The sequence below is a fragment of the Poecilia reticulata genome, linkage group LG18, assembly GCF_000633615.1.
Source record: "Poecilia reticulata strain Guanapo linkage group LG18, Guppy_female_1.0+MT, whole genome shotgun sequence".
Taxonomy (NCBI): domain Eukaryota; kingdom Metazoa; phylum Chordata; class Actinopteri; order Cyprinodontiformes; family Poeciliidae; genus Poecilia; species Poecilia reticulata.
The window spans coordinates 5,977,097-5,999,038 of record NC_024348.1 but is presented as its reverse complement, the minus strand read 5'-3'; the positions used below and the strand labels follow the sequence as shown (position 1 = coordinate 5,999,038).

The following is a 21,942-nucleotide window of genomic DNA, read 5'->3' as shown; positions in this document are numbered from 1 at the left end:
ACCAAGCACACCTCAAACAAAACAAAGGGATGAGGAGAAGAAGAAAAACAATGAAGTTTGTTTTAAATTAACACAGTTGAGAGATTTGCTGTTCTTCCATTGTGGACAAAAATATCAAAACTACAATCTGGTAAGAAATACTTCATTCTCTTAGTTCTTTTCTTCTTCTCCTCTTCAGAGTAGCTAGTGTTTAAACTAGTGTATTATCGCCCACTAAGGACTGTGGTGAAGCTGTACAACTCTGGGTGGAATATTGATTTTCAGCTAAGCTAAAGATATAAATAGTTGCGTGTCCTTTCACACAAAGTCCATTTGTGTGTATGCTCTGTATTTTCAAGTCGTGGAAGATGAGCCACTTTCTCCTGGAAGTTTCTTTCTGATTAAGGAAAGTTTTGCCACAATGATAAAAATGTATGAAGTTTGTGCACTACACTTAAAGCTGCAGCAAAACAATGGGTTTTTCTTTTACATATTTGTTAAAACTATCTCTGTATCCTTTATATTTGTCAAAAGAAAATGAACACCTCCTGCCTCCTCCATGTGGTTCTACTGCCATCCGCTCCCGGTCAGAAACAACCAACCAGAACAAGGAGTATGATCTTAACGCTGTCGATCATGTTTGCGTACGCTCACACCGTAACCCATGCTCTCGGCTACGCTACAGCCAGCACCCCACACCGGAACCTGTCTTGAATGCCCATGCTAGTTGGCGTAGTCACCAATGATGCAAGATAAACAGTTTTCCTGTAATAGTATGTTGTTCCTCCACCAACACCACATTGAGCAGCGCGTACATGAGCATGATTTACAGCATCAAGACCCTGCTCCTGGCTCTGATTGGTTGTTTCTGACCAGGTGCAGAGTATCTCTGCCGATGGCAATAGGACAACAGAGAGAAGGCAGAGCAAACTGATTTTTTCGCAGATTATTTGTGTTGTTAAACTGTCACGACGTGGTGACAGTTTAACAAATATGTAAAAAAAAAATAACAACTTAGTTTATAAAATGACATACTGCAGCTTTGAAGTATGAATTATTATTAAAATTGCCTTAAAAGGAAAAGTTGAAGCAAATCTGTTTTAAAAAAATGTTCAGGTTTTTCGGTGTATTTCTACCTGTAACACAATAAAATTAACATAAATTTGTAATAGAGAAAAAAACAACAGGATAGAAAAGAAAAGAACAGAATGAGAGAAAAAGATTAAGAGTTGTGCTTTTAGATTTCTTTCTTATCTCTTAATTATGCAACTTATATCTTTTTTTTTAAACACAAAAACACAATTTTTCCTCTCCAACCATCACATCCGGATGTTCCCTGTCTCACTTAATGCCCTCGAATCATATTCAGTGTGTGAGGATTTGCTTGAACATACCACACATGCATCGTGTGAGGAAGATGAATGTTAGTAAAGTGTGTGTGTGTATGTGGCCGAGCTGGATGGATGGATGGATGGATGGATGGATGAGCAGGTGGGGTGAAAGGGTGAATAGGGAGTGAAGGGGGAATGTACCACCAAACAAACACACGTGATCGAGAAGAGTAAGTGATTGGATGCAGGAGCGGGGAGCAGTGATTCCAGTAGTCAGTCGCAGCCCACAGACTCTCACCCCCCTTGCAGTGACAGCTCGGAAATTTCCATTCCAAATTCAACGCGCCTCTTAAAATTCGAGGAAAACCCGAATGGGTCTGGATGATTTCTTAAATGAGTTCAGACGAATGAAATCTCAGAGCTGCCGTTCCACAGTGAAGAAATTACGTGTGAAGCCCACAAAACAGCAAACAACTCTCCAAATCTGAAGAATGGGGAGGGGGGGAAAAAAAGCTGTTTTCTTTTCAACATTTTATTAGATTTGATCCCCCTTCCACTTTCATGGAGGTTGTTTTTGTCTCGGAGGCAACCCAGGTGATTTAAAGAGACAAAAAAACAAAACAAACTGAATCAAGCAATGGTTGAGGTGATTTTTTTCTTCTTCTAATATCAGTCCGTGCCAATCAGAAGATGCGGGGATGCAGAGTGTGTTAAATTGAGGAAAAAGATGGAGGAGGGAAGTTAGGCAGGTTACGGAGCCACCACCGAACGTTTTCCAGCATGCACAGTGTTCAATGAAGACATTTCAGACACGAATTCACTCAATAGACATGCAGGCAAACAAATATCCACACACACACACATTCAAAACCCTGCTAACGTCTGATTTCTGAGGCGCTAATCTAATCTGAGAAATGTTGACAGAACATAACAGCTAAAGACAAACAGAACATTTAACTTGTATTTCCTGAACTTCAGAGCTGCAACACATTCCACAAAAACTGGGGAGATTTCACTTTTATCAATCTGTAAAGTTGCTTTACCATAAAAAAAAAAGAAAAAAACAGTGAAATTATGTTCTGGCATTGAGATCAGTAAGAATCATTAAGCTTTTTTTCTCTGCCTTACATGAAAGTGTTCAGTATCAGTCTGCACGCCCTGAAGCACAACAGAAAATCTGGCCCTCTGGTGGGCAATATTGGTATTTGATTCTTCTTTAACGTGTCAGGCACAAAGTATCCTTCTTTTTTGTTTTAATTTCATAGGAAGTAGAGCTAGAAACATCTAGCAACATCTTACAATAAAATACAATAAAATGAAAATGACTAGAGCATATTAAAAATTCTATTACTTTTTTTTTTTTTTTGAAGGAGAAAGTTTTCATTTTGGTTGCTGGGAATAAACTCAAAGATTTTCTGTACCAAATAAACAAAGAAGTTACCCAAAAAGTTAGGAAACGGTTCTCCTTCTATTAAGAAAAAATATAAATTTTGCAATAAGATTGCACAAATACATATTTCTTTTTAAAAAAGCCAGTTATTTTTGTGTCTTCACGTGACGTGAAACCAAAGTCAAATTCCTTGTTGGCTGGTGAAGCTGATTCTAACCATGCTGATACGAAAAATAAGAAAGGTTATTTTCTGTATTGACACCAGGCACAAAATTCAATTCAGTTCAATTAAGAATTCAAAAATACTTTGCTTTGATTACAAGGGGGAAAAAAAGAAACATTGTATTCATGGTTGTTTCTCCAACCTAGATCTCAACTACCTCCAAAGAAAACGCAATTATTGATGGAGGTGTTGCTTTCATTTTATGTCAAATCAAAATCATCAAATCAAATTTGTTCTGCTTCTAAATCGTTTCTATCCAGTTTGTTTGGAATGTGCTACAAGCCTAAAAAGCAGGATTTGTCTTCTTTAAATCAAATGAAACCAGCAAATTAGAGTTTTTTTACTCGGTTCGAATCGCTTCGGTTTCGACCACAGAGCTTAATGAAATACTCATTTTCTGCTCTATTTCCTTTTTTATTTTATTTTCATTCAGGGACTTTGTTATCAATTTAAATGTTTTAACTAATCCCTGAATTCACATCGAAGCAATTCCGTGTGGTCGGAATCGTTGCCTTCTTAAGACGTCCAAACATTTCCAGCTAAGTCGTCTTGGTTTTGAAATCATTTTGTACCTTTCGTCGTTAATGTCCTACCTTGTCTCCTTTCCCTCCTCGATAAATGTCGCCACGGCTGCCCTATAAACACAACGGGTTAACAACAGGAGGAGCCAGAGCCACAAGTCTTTCTTTCTTTTTTATTAAACAGGTAACAGGTCAGTATAGCAGTGATTCATCCTACTTTAAAATAAATGATAAAACGTCACGGCACTGATGTAAGACTTACCTCTGGCCCTTGGGGCCCAGGAGGGCCGGGGAGTCCCTACAAAGAGAGAAAAGAATCGCACTCAGTTTTATTGATAAAATTGGATTTTTTTTGTTTGTTTTGTTTTTAAGTGCAAATCTGAAAAGTGTGGTGTGACTTTGAATTTAGAGCAATTCAGGCTTAAAATTCGGAGACTAACATTTTTTGCCCATTGTGACATCTGTGATATTAGAAAAGAAATCAGAACTTTGTGATTTTAAGATCAAAACAAGAGCTTCTTTAAAATCCAAATCCTTACAATAGATTGTAATTGCAGACAGAACTCCATATTACCGACTACCTTGAAGGCCTGCAAATCTCCAATATGCTGTTTTGTAACCTTCAATCAGTGATCAAACTGCATCAAAAATCTAGTTATTCTGTGAAACTTGCGACAAAGTCGGTCAAAGATGGACAGGCGACTCGGTTTACGTACGGGGAATCCGTTAATTCCTCTTGGACCTTGGGAACCCGGCGGGCCGGTCGGACCTCTGAGACCCTGCAGAGAAAACAAGGAGAAGAAAAAACAAAACAAAGAAAAAAGTTCACTTGATGTTATTTTCCCCTGATGCTGAAAAAGTGTATCTAGCAGCTTAGATTTTTACACCTAAATGAAAACATGTTTAATTCTTCAGGATTGAAATAATTTTCTTCTAAACAATTGTGTAGAGAAAAGGAAAGGAAAGTCTTACAGGTGGGCCCCTGGGTCCTGGTTCACCCGGTACCCCCTGAATGACAAAATAAAAACATGGATAACAATAAATGAAACACTAAATGATGAGTAAGTAGAAATTAAAAACTGACAACTTGTTATTTTCCAGAACATGGGAGAGATATTGTTATTTCTGCAGGGAATTTTTTTTTTTTGCCATATTCATTGTATCTACTCAGGTTTACAGAGCTGGCTCCACAGCACCACCTGCTGGCCATACGCAGACATTTCAGGCTGGCTCAGGCGCTCGCCTTGGCCAGTACAGTTTACCAGTAAAAACCTATATATCAATACACATTAATATGTGCAAAATTCTCCAAAAAAACTGGTGTTAAAATATGTTTTAGGGCTGAAACCAATGATTATTACAGTAATCGATGAATCTATTGATTCATTCATGATAATTAATCGATTAATCTGGTTTTTCAAAAATGGCATTTTCTTCACATTTTCCATTTAACCACTTAAGGCTTTTTTAATGCAAAATTAGAAATACATTAAAGTATGTACATAAACAAATGATTCAGTTCCTTTTTTTAAAAAAATAATAAAATGAACATCTAATTGCCTAAAATGCGTTAACATAACAATCCTTTAATCTTTAATAAAACTGAATCAGATGAAGCTAAAACCATGCAACCTGAGGAGTTCTGGCTAAAACAGACTGTATTCAGTAATCAGTTAACGAGTAACTGATTACTTAAGTTAGTCGACTTATATTTTAATAACTGAGTTATAATTGATTAATGCCGATTAATCCGATCAATCACTTTGGTTCTGTGTATGTTTACTGAGCAAGCAAGGTGCACCAAGTATAGATATGTTTCTGCTAAATTCTAATCAATCTGTAAACATTATTTACTTATAAAATTTGAGAAAGTCTTATAAGTAAAAGACTTTAAGTGTTTGTGTGGAAAAAGAAAAAAAATCAACAATGTGAGTCACAGTTATTTTCTACATACGTTTATGAATCTAGATACACTCTGATGATGAAGAAGTCGAAATGCTAAAATCCTGTTCACAGAATAAAAGAAGGTAAATGTCTTTAAAAAAAAATGAATGTAGCAGGAAAATATAAAATCAGGATAGAAACAAAAACTGAAAAGCCGACAGCTGGGATGAACTGTTACCAAATAAAATATTTACTTTGAAATTGCAAGTTAACAGCAGTTGAGAGCAAAACAGAGAAGAATCAGGAAGTGCGTCCTGGAGGTCTTACCTCAGAGATGTCTGTGAAGTAGACGGTCTCTCCTTTCTGACCTTTTGGCCCCGCTGGCCCCTGTTTTTTTTTTTTTTTGTTTTAGGCAGAAGAACGACAACATGACCCACCTGCCATCGACACAATCGAAACAAATCGAGGAGTGAAAAGCAACGCTCACTTGAAAGCCAGGATATCCTGGAGTGCCCGTGCCGTAGCCGGGCAGACCCGGGTCCCCAATGGTTCCGTTACAGCCGTCCTTCCCTGGGGGGCCCCTGCTGCCCTGCTGACCCGGGTGACCCTGCAGGAGGAGAGGGGTGGACACGAACAGGTAATCGACCAGCCTGTGTGTCATAAACCTCAATCATGTTCTTCTTTCGGTTTCCAATCCTGAGATACTAAGAGTTGTGGTTCAGACCAACATAAATGCCCACAAGTTCCTTTTCTTTACAAGCTGTTTGCTCTATTTTGTGTGACAAACATCAGAAAAAAACTGACAACTTGTTATCATCCTGTTGACAGATAATATGAATATTTTTTTTTAATCATTTGGTTTTTGTAAGGTTTTTTTTTTTATTATTTTCGTATGAAACACCCTCGATACAGAACATCACATTCAATTCAATTGAATAAAAACAAAAATACTGCATTAATCGTAAAGGAAAATTAAACTCATTTTTCAAAGTTCTTTAAAAAGTTGTAGATTCTGATGGCAGTGGGAGGAAAGGATCTTCTGTAGCGGTCTGTAGCACAGCGGTTCTGAAAAACCCTCTGACTGAAGACGTTCTGTTGCCATGTGAACATCTAGTTAAGAGGATTCTCAGGGTTGTTCATAATTTTCTTATTTTTACTTGTTGGTTTTCTTTTTATTATGGGATGTCCAAGAAAATCACTGCTAGCTCAATCTGGACTGAAAGTAAACTGGGATGATATTCAGTACTAAAATCACATCGAAAGAAATCGACAATTTGTTTCTGATTTACTTACAGGCACTCCATCAGTTCCTCGAAATCCAGGCACTCCCATTGGTCCCTGCATTAGCAAAGACACAACATGATTAATTAATGATTAGAAAAACAGAGCAGAAGAAAAGTAGCGGTGGAGAGCTGTGTGCACGCCGACATCCCGAATGTTTGTATCTCGTCCAAGATGAGGCTTAAGACAAGATATTGCCAAACGTTGCAACTTACTTTTTCATTGCCGTATATTCTTGTTGATAAAATGTAAATACATCACTGATTCACCCACTTTGTCTCCTTTGTCCCCAGATGGTCCTTTAAGTCCAATATGGCCCTTCTCTCCTTTAGGCCCTCGAGGCCCTATGACCCCACGTGGCCCATCTGGTCCGGGCCGTCCGATCTCACCCATTGGCCCAGGACGACCCTGAGGAAAGGAAACAAAAATAAACAGATGCAATGACGTCTTGAGTCAAACTCAATCATTTTGAATATATGAGCTCATTGAGCATCAAATATACAGAGAACATATAAAAAATAGTTAAATGAAAGTTGGAAGAAGCAAATGAGAAGATGATGAATATTAGAGTCAAAGTAATGGTTCACATTCTCCAGCTCAGTTGGAAAACTTTACTTTTCTGTTCTTCATGGCTAGCCAGTCAGTTGCATGCTGCAGTTTACGCACCAATTGCACTACATATCCCACAATGCACTGCAACAGCTACTCAGCTCCAGACGTGGGTGCACTCAAGCTACTAGTGGTACGAATGCACCAAAAATTCTGTGTTGCCAAAAAATTGTGTTGCAAATGAACTCCTCCCCGCTTAAAAGACGTTAATCCGAGGCTGGAAGGAAGAGGAGAGCAAACTAAATGTGTTTTTTTTTCTTAAAAAAAAAAAAAAAATCTAAACTATTACACTTTATGAGCAATAATCTCTTTTTGCCCACAATTGCTTCGATGTTCAATATACCTCAATGTAATACACAGATACTATTTGCAGATACCAAGACTGTAGCTTTGTTAATCGCAAAAAAAAAGTCAAACTCTCTTTGCTTTAGTTTTAAAATAATAGAACCCTGTTTAATGGTGGCCAGGTTTTTCCACACACGTCATGTCGACTAAAAATAATTATTGAGCACGTTTGGCGAGACTGCAGGAGAAAACACTGCTTAACGTTGCCACATTGTGGCTTAAATTCTGGTTCAATCAAAACAATTAATTGTGATTAATCTATTATTCAAATGACTGTTAGCTAATTTAGTAAACAATTAATTGTTAACTGGAGTATGACAACTCTGAAAAATGTGCGGTTTGGTGAACCTTCCCCCCCCCCCCAACATTTTCATAGCAGTAATTAAGCCAAAACTGTACAAAAAGTATAGAATTTTGGATTTAAGATAAAAATAAAAACTTTGTCTGTAAATATGATTTAGCCAAAGCTCCTCAAGTGATATAGCTTTAGCTTCATCTGGTTCATATTTACTTAAAAAATACTACGGTATTGAAATTCAGGCAGAAAAATGTTTATTTCCTTATTTTAAAAAGTAATTGGATTATTTGCTTATCTGCATCTTTTGCTGTTTTTTTTATTATTGTATAAAAAAGGGTTAAGTGGTTAAATGAAAAACGTGCCTGTAAAATATGCCATTTCTTATCTTTTAATCAATTGTCAGACTAACAGATAAATTACTAAAATAATTGTTAGACGAACGCCCTAATTAAAAGTACCCACAAAGCTGTAATTCTAAATTTGTGTTTTTATTAGATTTATAAAAGCCCAACATTTGATATTGATATTTTGTGCAAATATGGAGCTTCATATTTTATACACTGGTTAAACTAATAAATGTAGTTTAGCCAGTGTTTAGATGTATGTTTTTAAAAAACTAAATTAAACAAAAAAAGTTTCTAAATCTTTGGTTCTATGATAAATGCAGTTACACCAATACAGCCACAAGATGGCAGCATAGACACAACAAACTAGCGCAAACAGGTGCTGATTTGGACGTTAGGAAGTGGAATCCCTTCATTAGGAGGCCGGACTCAATAACTCACTAAGGTACACACATTCACAGGACCGCTCAGACTTCTGACAGCCTGCGATTAGCTCATGCTTTAAACAATATAACAGGGTAAGGAGAGAGGAAGCGGATTAGGATATGAAAACAAGTCTGAGAGAGCGGCAGTATGTCCTGCGGTCAAAGGAAAGTCAGATTCAGATCTACGTAACACTGTTTAGTCATCATGCAACTCGGGAACACGGCAGCAAGAAGTTTTGTTTCAATTTTCAAGAAAATATGCTAATAAATTCCACTGACAAAAATATCCCTCATGCGTTATCTAGGAATGTAAAAGACTGCAGCCTATAAGACGTTTACAAGGAATTTATACAGCTTGACATGCATGTAAATGCTTGTACGAGCGCACAGGCATGCTTTTCGTCAATGACAGCACATAAAATGCAACTTTACATGTATGACCACAGAACTGCTGCTGTCTTTTAAAGCGCCGGTGACCCCTGATTAGCGTCCTTTGTCTTGGAGTTAGAGGCCGCGGCTCGGCTTCCAGCCCACGTGGCCTTAGGGGGTAGGAAGGGAAGCATAATGACAGGGCTGTGCCAGCTAAAGGAAGCCTGCCAGAGCTGTCTGGCCCAGATTTGACACTCACACCTGGTTTCACCTAGAGAAAATATGCAGAGCTTCCAAAAGGAGAGACTTTCTCTCACACCTTACCTCCACCGTCGCTGGCTTTACCTTAGCACTTAAAGAATAACTTAAAGTCCTTCTCTTTTTATTCCCTTTTATATGTCTCTCTGTATATTGTCCAAATCTCAATCAAAGTCACCCATTTTTATCTCACTGTTTGCTAATCTTGTAAATATACCAACAGCCTTCCAGCAACTTCCATCTATATGTATGCATACCCAAAAGATTGAGGTCATCTTTTAAAAATGCTCTTAGCTTTCCAAGGATCTTTCTTTCCGGTCCTGGGTAACCTTTAGAGCTCCATCTTTGTCTGATGTTGGACAAACAGTAAGAGCTGGTCAGGCTGTTGAAGAGTGAAGACTTGCTTTCCTGCTAGGCCCTGATTATGTCCAGTAGAACAAAACTACTGAAAGGGGACAAAGAAATCCAGACAAACCCAAACTCAACTCCCTACATTCAAAGATTTTGATTCCTTATGACATTCTGGACATCTGGTGATAATGTATGTGACTTGCTGAATTGTCTTGTCTGTGTGTTCCAGACGTAATTAAACAAGTCAATGCTGAAGTCAGTTTCAGATTCACAAGTCCAATCACACGCAAGTTTGGCCTGTGTACCAATCCAGACTAACTCAACTCCACAACACTTTCCGATCTGGACTGAACTGAACTGTCCAACATAAATTTGATGCAGGATAGCAAATAGATACTTAAAACTACAGTTTGTGATCTGTGTCAATACTCTAAGTTTTCAAGTCTGTCCAAGACCATGCCGCAGCATTTCAATCAGATTTATGCCTGGACTTTGACTAGACCATTCTGCAACCATTAGGAGGTGGTCTTGCTGATGTGCTCTAGATCAAAGTCTAAATTATCTTAAATTGAGAGATATAGATATAGATACAAGATAAAGAACATTATAGGTATTGACCAGTTGTTTAACTATTTTGAACTGTCATCTTCATTGACATCTTTGGTATGCCTGTCATACACAGAAGCATCTGACAAACTACATTTTGCTATGCTTTAACCAAAAGACCACTCCCAAGTTGTAATTTCTATACATGGTTTGAATACAATGTTTTTTTATTGAACTCATATGTTAGCCAGTTCTATCAGTGATCAGTCTGTCCCGTCCCTGACTTCCGACATCATCCATCTCACACCCTCACCGGTTGGCATCCCCGTCTGTTTTCATGCCAGCCCGTCGGGTCTCTTCCCGCCTCTTCCAGACCTTCCACCCACATCACCTTCCACCAGACTGGTCAGTTTATAGTCCCAAATCCCTTTCAGCACAAAGGTCACAATGGGGCCCATTCTGGCCGGCTAAGCTCCCTGGACTTACAGCTCCCGTCTAGCCTAGCTCACTTCCTGATAGCCGAGAGTGCTTGGACAGACAGATTCTGGTCACCATGCGTGTGAAAACCGATAGGTATGTGTGTGCGTGTGCATGTGTGTGTGTTGTCCATGAATGCACATTCACACAGAGATGAACACATACCCCGAGGGTTTTTAATCGAGTCGTATTGTTCTGTGGGCTGGTGGGTGCCAAGAGTAAGATTTTGGTTGTCACACCGAATGCTCCCTTATGGACAATGACGAGCAAAAACACAGAGGGAGGGGTTCGCAAAAGTCTCGGGTCTTTGGGTGCATGTTTAATCACCAAAAGCAGAGTAAGAATTGAGCCAAATACAACCCACACGTGAAACAACAGAACCTCAAACTTCCTTTGTGTGAAAAAAATATATATTTCAAAAAAAAGAAACAGGTACAGCTATATCTGGAAAAACAACTTCACACTTCTCACTTCGTTTGTCTCCAGACACGTTAAACAGAGGAAGAGGTAAATCATTGGTGGATGGGAATGTTTGGGTTGACTGGGTTTGTTGTTCTCTTCTGATCACACAGTGAACCCAAACACGTCTTGTGTATTCATATGATGAAACAGGAAAGAAAGGAGAACGCATGAATGGAATATTTCCTATTTACCCCTGCGGGGGGTAAAACTGAGTGAAGGTGACCACTTTGCGGTTCAGCGTTTGTGTTTCTCTGACTTGCGGGGGTTAAGAGTTTCCCTCTATGATTGACCCATCTGTCGCTTTCACACTTGACCCAAAACCTCGAGAGTTTGAGAAAACATGGGAGTCGGGTAAACAACTCTGGACATCTAAACAATCCTGTTTGCATATTTTAGGTGGCTGCATGCTCACTGCGCAAAGTACAAACTCCTCAGGTTCATAGATTTGAACTAACTCAACTAAATATTTGTTCACAACCTGAAATAATATTAATGTCAATGCAAACATATGGGAGGAAATGGGAGCAACACGCTTAAGGAGAGATATGATTTTCCTTCTGTTTAAGAGGGGGAAAAAATGTAATTTAAATATCTCTGTCACAACAATACCGACTACAACTCTATGCGGATGATGATGCGTTTAAGTTTTAACTTACCCAATTGCTATAACTTGGATGCAGAAGATACAGCAAAAAGGTGAGGTCAGTAAATTGGTTGACTTATTGTGACTTGTTCTTTTTCTATCCACCTTATTCCTTGTGTTGTTGTGGGACTAAATGTGGTTGCAACCTTCAGTATTTGCGATAAAGCTGTCTTGTTCACGTGTAATGAGATGTATTTTTTTTTTAAGTAAGTGGTTTGCAGTTTAGCTAAATTCCTTGGTTTCTTGTCCGAACAAGACCACCTGAAGCGCTGTTCACGGCTGCACCTTTAATCACTCTGATATTGTGGCTTCAGCGTGTGTCGACAACTTAACTGTCAAACTAAAATATGTAAAACAGGGGATTGTGACTCTGTTGTCAACAGGCGAGGAATCAATACAAATATGGCATCTAAATTGGAGGCATATTTTCGTCTGTCACATGGTTTAACAAAAAAAGACCATGGGGAAAAATAACCCCTGACCCAACACTGCGCCTGGGTTTAAACCAGCAACGAGCTTTACAGCACAAGCTTCAAAATGGATTAACAACCCTGCAGATCAGGTACAATTTTAAGTTGAAGAAATTCTTCACAAAGATCTGAAAGCTGAAACCTAAAATAGTGAATGACCTCTCAGTGATTTAAAAGCATAAAAAAAACCTGAGAAAGAACTGTTAATGTTATACATTAACATTTGGTCAGTGTGAGCCATGGGGCTGATTACTAGAAGTCTGTGTGGTGTTCATTTTATTATTATTTTATTTCAATTTGATTTTTTATTTCTTGTTCAAGTTCAGACTGAACCAAAAATACAAAGTTCCAAAAAAATGAAGGCTTTGTTTGCCTACCAAGACAATCAACTTCACAACCATTAAGCAAAGACAGTGGCCACCTGTCATTGTGACAACAAGAGAAAAATCAGTTTATCTATTTGTCCGTCCTATAAATGTGTTTCCTTTAAATTTATACGATTTAGACATTTTAAAGTTTGAAATTGCTTACACAAACGTAAGAAGGTTGAGGTGTGGTTGTAATATTTGACTGGGTTGGGATCTCATTGTATGTTGCATTATTCTAACCAAACTTATGTTAGATCTGTTGTTCTCAATAAAGTGCTATATTTGAATAAACCAAGGAGATCAACCAACTTTAAGCTCCATTTTTCTTTTCCCCTCCACAAACTGTGCGTTTCTCCTCCTTTCATGCTCCAGCAGAAAGCTTCCCACCGCTCCTCAGCCCCTCTGGTTGTGATGATGGCTGCCATTAAAACCAACAACCTGTTGTCTGCTTTCATCCAGATGCTTTCCCTGACAGTAAAAATCGCATTTAGCGCTCATCGACCGGCGCCAATCCCCCCGGCAATGATGTCATAAAGTCGCAGTGTTTTCTCAGCTGCCGGTCGGCAGCAGAGCAAGGAGGACTTTAAAGACGGAGGGAGGGGGAATCAAATCACGGAACTTCCTTGGATGTTATTTTTTAATTTAAATTCCAGATTGCCGCCCTTTACAAACATTTCTATAGCATTTTGTCCTAAACAAAAAAGAAAAGAAAACAGACGTTTCTCATTGAGGCATAAGATTTTAGAAATATGTATTTTCAAACACTGAATCTTAAACTAACCTTATTAAAGACACTGTAGCAACTGTATGTCTACATTATCCACTTCCCTTAAAACCAGCCCGAGGTGACGACTGAGTACAAACAAGCAGATGTAATTGGCATGTGTGGCTCTTTAAAACCTTTTAAGACTTCCAGGACCCGTTTCCAGATGTGCCTCCAAAAGCAGCTCACGTGACAATCTGGTTTAAAAATCAGTTGCTACTTATTTTATATATTTATTTCTTCAATATTACTTTTCATGTCAGTGTTAATGTCATGAGGCTGATGACTCCATGACACTTTCAATCTGACTCATTAGGATTTGACTAAGAACCAGCTTTGTTCTGTGTAATTTCTGTCCAGTAAAATTATGAATCTAGAAAAAAACAGACAATGGATTATAAAGATATAATCCATGTTTCTGTTTCATATTTGTATGGCATTAAAAGGACCTGGAACTTTTGTTTTTCCACTGAAAGCTCTGGTTTTCACAATAAATGCCATGTGGGTGAAATTTTATGGATTATGCTTTGATGTCCCATTCTCCTGAAGGCAGCACAGAGCTGCACCACCAGAAACTCATAGAAAGATCAGAGAGAAGTTATGATTAATATAATTGTAGTTCTATCCATGTTTTAATGTTGCACAGCACAGTCTTTTGCAAATAGTTCAAAGTTTAAACTGGCATTGCTGTACATCTTTTATCTGGTCATTTTGTGCAAGATTTAGCAACTAGAAAATGCACAGAACAAGAATATTTTTTCCACTGATTGGCTGCTGTTAGGCCTTCCAATTTTAAGTTGAATGTCCATTTATTGCATTTTTCTTAGACGCCTGTGAAAATAATTTCTATTCTCATTCCTTTTTTGTTGTCTGGGAAATTATTTTTGACAATAACTGCAGAAACAAGCATAAAAATCAAAACATCAACAATAGTGATGGTAATATTAATAATAAAATAATATTTAGTGCAAAGTAGCCTATAAACGTCTTGATTCATACTTGATTCATACCAACTACCCGAAACTAAAAAAAAAAAAAAAAAAGAGAAAAAAGTAAGAATAAATAAAATACAAGAGTCGAATTACAAAGGCAGATACGACTAAATGAGAAGAAGAGACTCCGCCAAGGCTGCCCTTTGTCACCGATTCTGTTCATTACTTTCATGGACAGAATTTCTAGGCACAGCCGAGGTATTGAGGGGATCCGTTTTGGTGGCCTTAGGATCGCATCTCTGCTTTTTGCGGTTGATGTGGTCCTGCTGGCTTCATCAGATCGTGATCTGCAGCTCTCGCTGGAGCGGTTTGCGGCCGAGTGTGAAGTGGCCGGGATGAGGCTCAGTGCCTCCAAATCCGAGGCCATGGTCTTGAGCCGGAAAAGGATAGAGTGCCTTCTCCGGGTCAGGGGGGTCGTCCTGCCTCAAATGGAGGAGTTTAAGTATCTGGGGATCTTGACGAATGAGGGACGAAAGGAGCGGGAGATCGACAGACGGATTGGGACAGCGTCTGCCGTGAAGCGGGCGCTGTACCGGTCCATCGTGGTGAAGAGAGAGCTGAGCCAAAAAGCGAAGCTCTCGATTTACCGGTCGATCTACGTTCCCACCCTCATCTATGGTCATGAACTTTGGGTCATGACCGAAAGAACGAGATCACAGATACAAGCAGCCGAAATGGGTTTCCTCCGCAAGGTGGCTGGGTTCTCCTTTAAAGATAGGGTGAGAAGCTCGGTCATCCGGGAGGGACTSAGAGTAGAGCCGCTGCTCCTCCACGTCGAGAGGAGCCAGTTGAGTTGCTGGGCCCACCTTATCGTCCGCCTGAACTTTTGACTGAGAGACTACTTATTGGTTGTCCACCTGACTTTCAGTGCTAACCACTGCATTTTCCAAGAAAAGAGGACTTGATTCTCAACCAACGCCTCTTTCTGTGGACGTTTGTATGTTCTCTTCGTGTTAGTGGGGGTTTTCTCCGGGTGCTCCGGTTCCCCCCAAGTTTCCCAAATCATGTAAATTGGGGTGATTGACAATTGCAAATTGTCCTCAAAAAAGGCATTATTAATTTCTAGAAAAGTTGAATTTGTGAACCATTCGGATTTGGGAAACATTAAAAAAAGTCACATCCGGTGAGAGTTGTACTCTCTAGAGGTTTCCCTTTGTCACCAATTTCTAAGCTTCATCAAGGTGTTGATGGGATCCGTTTTGGTGGCCTTAGGATCACATCTACAAAAATGATAGCTTTTTTCAGTAACACTTTGACGGGTTGTGAATAAGACTGTCATGACACTGTCATAAACATGTCATAACACCTGTCATGCACATGAAGAAGTCTTTATGAATGTTTATGACTGTTGTCATGAAGTGTCATTTGGTAAATAATGACACTTTTAATACAAAGTTGACATTATTCAAATTGTCTTTGTTATGACAACTTGACATTAACCAAGAAATCATGATTTGACATAATTCTTTTAGAAAAGTATTAGTGATTAAACTTTAAAAGTTATGTAGCTTAAAGCTAAAGTTTAATCAGTAATACTTTTATAACAAATTCTTTATCTTTTTTAGTAAAGGATGTTCCATAGTAAAAAATTATTTTAACAGATTTTTAAAGAGTTACATTCTTCAATCAGCCAAGTATGAAACAGCCAGTTGAAGCCAATAGGATCCCATCTGAAAAAAGGGTAAAACTTTATTTGACGGGGTGTGCATAAGACTGTCATGACACTGTCATGAAATAACATCTGCCATGAACATGAAGGAGTCTTTATGAATGTTGTCATGAAATGTCATTCAGTAAATAATGACACTTTAATGCAAAGTTGCTTTAAAAGTTGCCTTGAAAGTCCATTAAAAATGCCAACTTTGCAATAAAGTGTCATTATTTTCGAAATAATGCAACGTTGGGACTTTTCATGGACTTTCAAGGCAATTTTTAAAGCAACTTTGCATTAAAAGTGTCATTATTTACCGAATGACACTTCATGACAACTGTCATAAACATTCATAAAGACTTCTTTATGTTCATGACAGATGTTATGTCATGTTTATGACAGTGTCATGTCAGTCTTATGCTCACCCCTTCAAATAAAGTGTTACCAAAAACTTTGCTATTGAATGAAACTTTCATTTTCTAATTAGCTGCAAGCCATAATTACCAAAATAATCAAAAAATGTAATCTATATGCAAGTAAGTATTGTTTTTATTTTTATTATTTTTTTCTCTATTGTAAAGCAGGCCCAGACATTGCCCTGTTTTCGAGGAGATAAAACCGCTGTTTTGACACGCTGCGCGTGTTTATGGAGGAAACAGAGAGGTTTTGGGATCAGTTAAACAATACGGGAGATAAACGGGGGCCAAGTAAGATTTTCTTTTACGATAGAGAGGAAAGATGCCTTCTTGTATTCCGTTTATCTCTGGGTGGTTGACCCAACACCATCATAGACAAAACAGTCTTTTATGAATGCTAAGTGAAGCAGTCAATCAGCCAAACTTCAGGGATTTAGGTAGAAAATTTGATTTGTGCACTAAAATTCCTAAAACAAAAAAAAGGAGAATGGAGCTCCAACTTAAAAAACAACAACAACAAAAAAACGGTGTTAATTTTTGAAGTGTAAACGAATTAAGTTTGGAAAACGTAATTTAAGGCAATATATTTAAGCTGGATCACCTGTTTTCTTTCTTTCAGTTTTTATCTCTTACGATTAAATTGCTCCTTTGCAACATGCATGAAGTATGCCAGATACATTTAGGTTAATTTAAGTTAACTTATTTTTGAGTTAAGTTAACTTATTTTTGAGTTCTCACACTCAATAGAAAATTTTGGGGGGTTTTTTTACCCCCAAAAAAGCGAAGTGAACAATTCAAGCTTCCGAGATCACTGTGGCCCACTTTTTAAAACTTTTGACTGACTTTGAAAGAGAAACTAAAGATAAAACACTTCGGCGGTTGAACCTTCTCACTTTGCTCCACGAGAGGAGAGGACGCGTGTTCTCGTTTTCCCGAGACGTCCGAGTGAGTGGGCGACCTCCAGCCAGCTGTGTTTAGGTACGTTGGGGTTTTGGTTTTCCCGGAGAGTTTGAGGATGCCCTGCTGCTGACGTGCATCATTTGGCGTGTATATGTGTACATCAGAGACATAAACAGCCCTGACATAAGAAATGCACTGCCTGATGCATTTCGTACCTAAAGCACTCTCTGTACTCCCACACTTTAACTATCCGCCGTACCACACACAGCGCATGCCTTCCGCTCGTTTTTAATGCCATTTCTACTGAAAAGCGGTGCGTGGCTGCATGTTTAATTGCACCTCACCGACTGTTTTGTTCAGAAACGAGCCAGCGACGCCGGCCACCTCTGCTGAAGAGGTGGGAAAAAAATAATGTCTCGTAAATGTTTATTTGACGCGCCGTTAACGACCTGGAAATGTGGCAAACAGCCGCGCCTCGATGCTCACTTCAGTCCTGAGAAGCTATAAAATCGGTAATGATCAGTTCTGCACATTCCTCCACGCGTTAGTTAAACACACCTATACAGAAGCCGTGTGTGGAAAAGACAGAAGATGGGAGAAATGAAAGACTTTTCCTTACCCCCCATCCTCCATAATTTTCCACTCATGTTTGTGTAATGGAGTCGAAAGGACTGGGATTAAGATTAAATGCACAAGAATGTACATTCAAGGCAAAAATGGAGGAAGGGATTATGTATACATTTCTGCCATAAAGTATATCTTGTGGCAGAAAATATGTAAATAGGAGCATATCTTAAATATGCCCCAATATATTTAAATTTCACTCTGAAATGAATTTATTATTCATCACTCCTGATGTAGATTTTTTTTTTCTTGTATAGTTGTACATGCGATCACGTTTAATTTATGGATTTAAAGACAAAGCAACTAATGCAGATCATCTTGAAAGTGACATTTTCAGGACTCAACCATCTAGATTTAGGTTTGCTGACCTGTCTGGACATATTAGGCACAGCAATACTTTGTCTTTTCCCTCAACATCAGTGAGCACACAGTAAAGCTCCAGCAGATTCACACTCCCACCTGATTTTTTTCTGATAGGAAAAGAGATGTGCTACTATTTACATATTATCAAAAAATACCATGGCTGAAATTATATGTACCCATAATAAGCCTATCATCATCTTAATCTTCATATTCCTGCAAAGATGATCAGATTTGAGTCTGCACCACTCAAATCATTTCCAGTTCCAGATATAGAAGTTTGTAAAATGAAAAGATGGGTATTAACATTTTTGGACTATTTTACCATTACACATTAAAAAATGATTTGTTGAAACTTTCATAAGTTTCAACAAAATATATTTGAATATATTTTACCAGGTGGTTCAACTTTGATTTTTGGAAAGCAATTCATTCCCTATAACAGAGATTTGTTTTTCCTAAGATACGCTTGCTTTGTATTTACACAAAGATCACAGACAAAAGCAGCATTATATATGTTTAATCTAATGTTTAATAGATAAAGTCTGGCATAGTCAGACTAAAACCAGTCTCAGCTGAACAATGTGGGAGAAAACAGTAAAAATCAAACTCCTGTTAAAAAACGAGTTCCTGAAGGCGCCATGTGAGGGCGGTATAGTGCATAACAAAGAGGGAGAGGAGAGACGGACTCATGCTTTCAAGCCACACTTTTCTGTCTTGTGGTTCAACATTTCCCTCTATGTGGAAGGCATAAATAATAGCAACATCACATGATCAAAGCAGGTGAATGAAGATGAAAAAGGAAGAGATTCTCTGAAGGTAATTTGTGTAGCTACACACTTAGATGTACCTGTCTGGTTCTGTGATCTTTGTGTTAGCTCTAACCTAAACACTGGGCTTTTCTCTTGGAAAGAAGTGCAGCTATGACTACAGTGGAGTTTTGTGTCTATCTAAATAAGGACATCAGCGTCCACCGAGAAGTTCAAAGCTTGCATTTAAGCTCCGACTGCAACATAAGGGAGGATTTCTCAGGGGGCCTCTACAGACGACAAGAGGCTGCTCTACCTTTACTACAGTATCGTGTGCGTGAGAGTCTCTTCGGATGAAGCCTAAACAAATCTCCCTGCCCCCAACATATTTTAACCCCATTTGAGCATCAAAAAGGAGGGAGCGCCCGATAAAATGCCATCGGGGGCCCACCAGTGGGTATGGGTGTGTGTGTGTGTGTGTGTGTGTATGTTGGGAAGTGAAATGCCTGGGTGACAGGCTACTGTTGATAAGTCTGTCCTGTCAGACTATCTGGCCTGTAGGTACATCAGCATACATGCCAGAGAAGCACACCTATAGAGGCTGGTGGAAGGGTTCAAACCCAAACAAGCTCAAAGGCAACAAAAGCAGCACATTAAAGAGTAGCAGACATGAAAAAGGGCAGAGTGGTCCAACATACTGTACGTGTAAGATCAAAGTTAACATCCTTGTACACAATTCAAGTCTCTGAGTGTAGGTGGGTAGGTGCTGATGAAGCTTTCATGGTCTATCGTTGTGTATCCCTCGCTGTCCTTTAACCCATCACTCTTGTTTCAAACTAAGACAGTGAAGGTATTCTGCACTTGCAACATCCTCCAAAACACAGAACATGATAAAACATGAGCATGTGTTCAAATTTCGTTCAAATTCCTGTCAATTATCCAGAGTAGCCAGATAATTGACAGGGGTACATCTGGGTTCTCTGTTTAATTGGCATGAATTCTCTGGGTGTGCATCAGCATTTTGACCGCAAGACTGGCTGCCAATCTGTCCTGAGTGTGTCACTGACTACTGAAATAAATACACTACTAATCACAACCCTGAGCCAAAATCTGAGTATAAAAAATGAGTGCGTGATTAGGAAATATTGGTATTTTGGGCCAAGTTGAAGCATGCAGACCACCAATGTAAAATGATCTAGTGAGTTTCATAAGAGTTCTTAAGTTGTTTTTTTTAATGCTGATATTAATCATAAAGCATTGTGAGTGCTCAACTAAGATGTAATTTCTGGCATTTTCAGTTTTCATTCACCCTCTCGGTTGAAAGTTGTTGCACTAACCAGGGAGGAGATTGTTTGGACATTAGACCCTGATGACTCTTGATACAATGTAAAAATAATTTTGTCAAGATCAAGAAACCTCTACTGCAAGATAAGATGGTGAAGAAATTAGATCAAGATGCCTCTTGATCTAATGCCCAAACCATTTAATCCAGTTCAGCAATGTCAAACTCCAGTTCTCGAAGGACGATGTCCTGCTACTTTTGTCCCTGGTCAAATACAACACAGTCAAATTGTAAGAATTATCTCCTCAGAGAATAATGATATTCCACACAGTCCTGGTGATGACCTAATTACCTGACCCAGGTGTATTACAGAGGAATCCCACTTAAAAGTTGCTGGAGATCGGCCCCTAGATCAAGATGAGATTGCTTGGAAATACCGTCTAGACCAGGTGTCTTTAAATCCAGGCCTCGAGGGCCAAAGTCAGGTAACTTTTAGACGCATCTCTGCTTCAACACACCTGTTGAAGTCGAGCAATGAGACCATTAGGAAGACTCTGGAGAGCTTGACTGCACCGAGGAGGTAAACCAGTCATTTGATTCATATGTCGGACCTGGTACACGTCGAAAAGTTGTCAGACACCTTCCCTCGAGGGCTGGATTTAAGGACCTGTGATCTGGCGACATAGTTTTGGCATTATCTAAAGTTGCCCCTTGAGAAGTCAGCAAGGCTAATCCTTTCCATTTCTGCATCACGTTTTTCCCTTAAAAAATCTCTAATGAAGACGGTGAAGTCAAGGGTCGAGGTTGGAAGTTAGTTGCAGCTCCAAGTGAAGTTAAAATCAGGAATTACCTCAAACTTAAAATTGAGCTAATATCCAAACTATCAAATTCCTCTAGATCTGCTTGAGCTGTTTTAGGAAGTAGAGTCTGTTTATTTGAGGCCAGGTAAGCAAGACAGTTCAGAATAGAAAAAATATGTAATAACATTGGATGTTTAGAAGGTTTTAAAAATAAACTACTGAAAAGTCAGGTTTGAGAAGAACCAATATAGACTTTAAATGAGTACAAGTATTTTATATGCGGACAGGCTTTGTAAATAGTGATCCAATCCTCACAGACATATCTTAATGAATTAATTGAAAGAACTAAGGAGTTCTCTGTTGTTCTGAAAGACAGTTTAAAGTGCCAAGAATTGTCAATGCTGTTGTTGTAAGACGTTTTGGGGTGGTACCGGAGGAACTACAGCCCTTTTCCTCCTTCCAGGAAGCTGCATGTTGCAGTTTTGACAACACATTTATTTGGGAGTTAAAAATATCTTCCCCAGCAGTCCCTGTTCTGGCTTCATTCGTCTGCCTACATTTTTGCATAGGGCTTAAACACAAACAATTGGGTCAGTGTCACCTTATCTCCCCTTCTCTCCTCTCGGCCGGTTTGACACAAAAGGCACGCTGCCGGCCTGTCCCCTCTTCTTTTAACCTACCCTAAGCAACTTTTTCTTCCTTCTTCTTCCCGGTCTACCTGCTTCAGGATTAAAGTAGAGGAATTCAGGGGCAGAAAGACGCGGTCTTTCATCGCGAGGCCCTTTGAGGGGCTTTCATCCCTCGTTTCTTATGTTCTCATTCCACCGAGAC

At 38.9% G+C, this 21,942-nt stretch overlaps 1 protein-coding gene and 1 long non-coding RNA gene across 8 annotated transcripts in view; one reads left to right on the top strand and one right to left on the bottom strand.

Moving 5' to 3' along the window:
• The window catches only part of col4a6 (collagen, type IV, alpha 6), a 150,720-nt gene that overhangs the window by 31,857 nt on the left and 96,921 nt on the right, over positions 1 to 21,942 (bottom strand). For all 6 annotated transcript variants that reach the window (XM_017310493.1, XM_008435132.2, XM_008435130.2 and 3 more), the window contains exons 5-12: positions 6,883 to 7,017; positions 6,622 to 6,666; positions 5,816 to 5,935; positions 5,656 to 5,715; positions 4,417 to 4,452; positions 4,161 to 4,223; positions 3,707 to 3,742; positions 3,517 to 3,558 (exon numbers count right to left, since the gene is read on the bottom strand). In XM_017310493.1, coding sequence (XP_017165982.1) covers positions 3,517 to 3,558; positions 3,707 to 3,742; positions 4,161 to 4,223; positions 4,417 to 4,452; positions 5,656 to 5,715; positions 5,816 to 5,935; positions 6,622 to 6,666; positions 6,883 to 7,017 — 537 coding nt within the window. The remainder of the gene's footprint in view (positions 1 to 3,516; positions 3,559 to 3,706; positions 3,743 to 4,160; positions 4,224 to 4,416; positions 4,453 to 5,655; positions 5,716 to 5,815; positions 5,936 to 6,621; positions 6,667 to 6,882; positions 7,018 to 21,942) is intronic.
• Positions 5,882 to 7,053, top strand: LOC103480249 (uncharacterized). Of its 2 annotated transcripts, none has more exons than XR_536064.1 (2): positions 5,882 to 5,965; positions 6,903 to 7,053. It is a non-coding gene; the product is annotated as an uncharacterized LOC103480249 (long non-coding RNA). The 2 variants fall into 2 exon arrangements; XR_001777580.1 differs by lacking the exon at positions 5,882 to 5,965 and adding an exon at positions 6,676 to 6,765.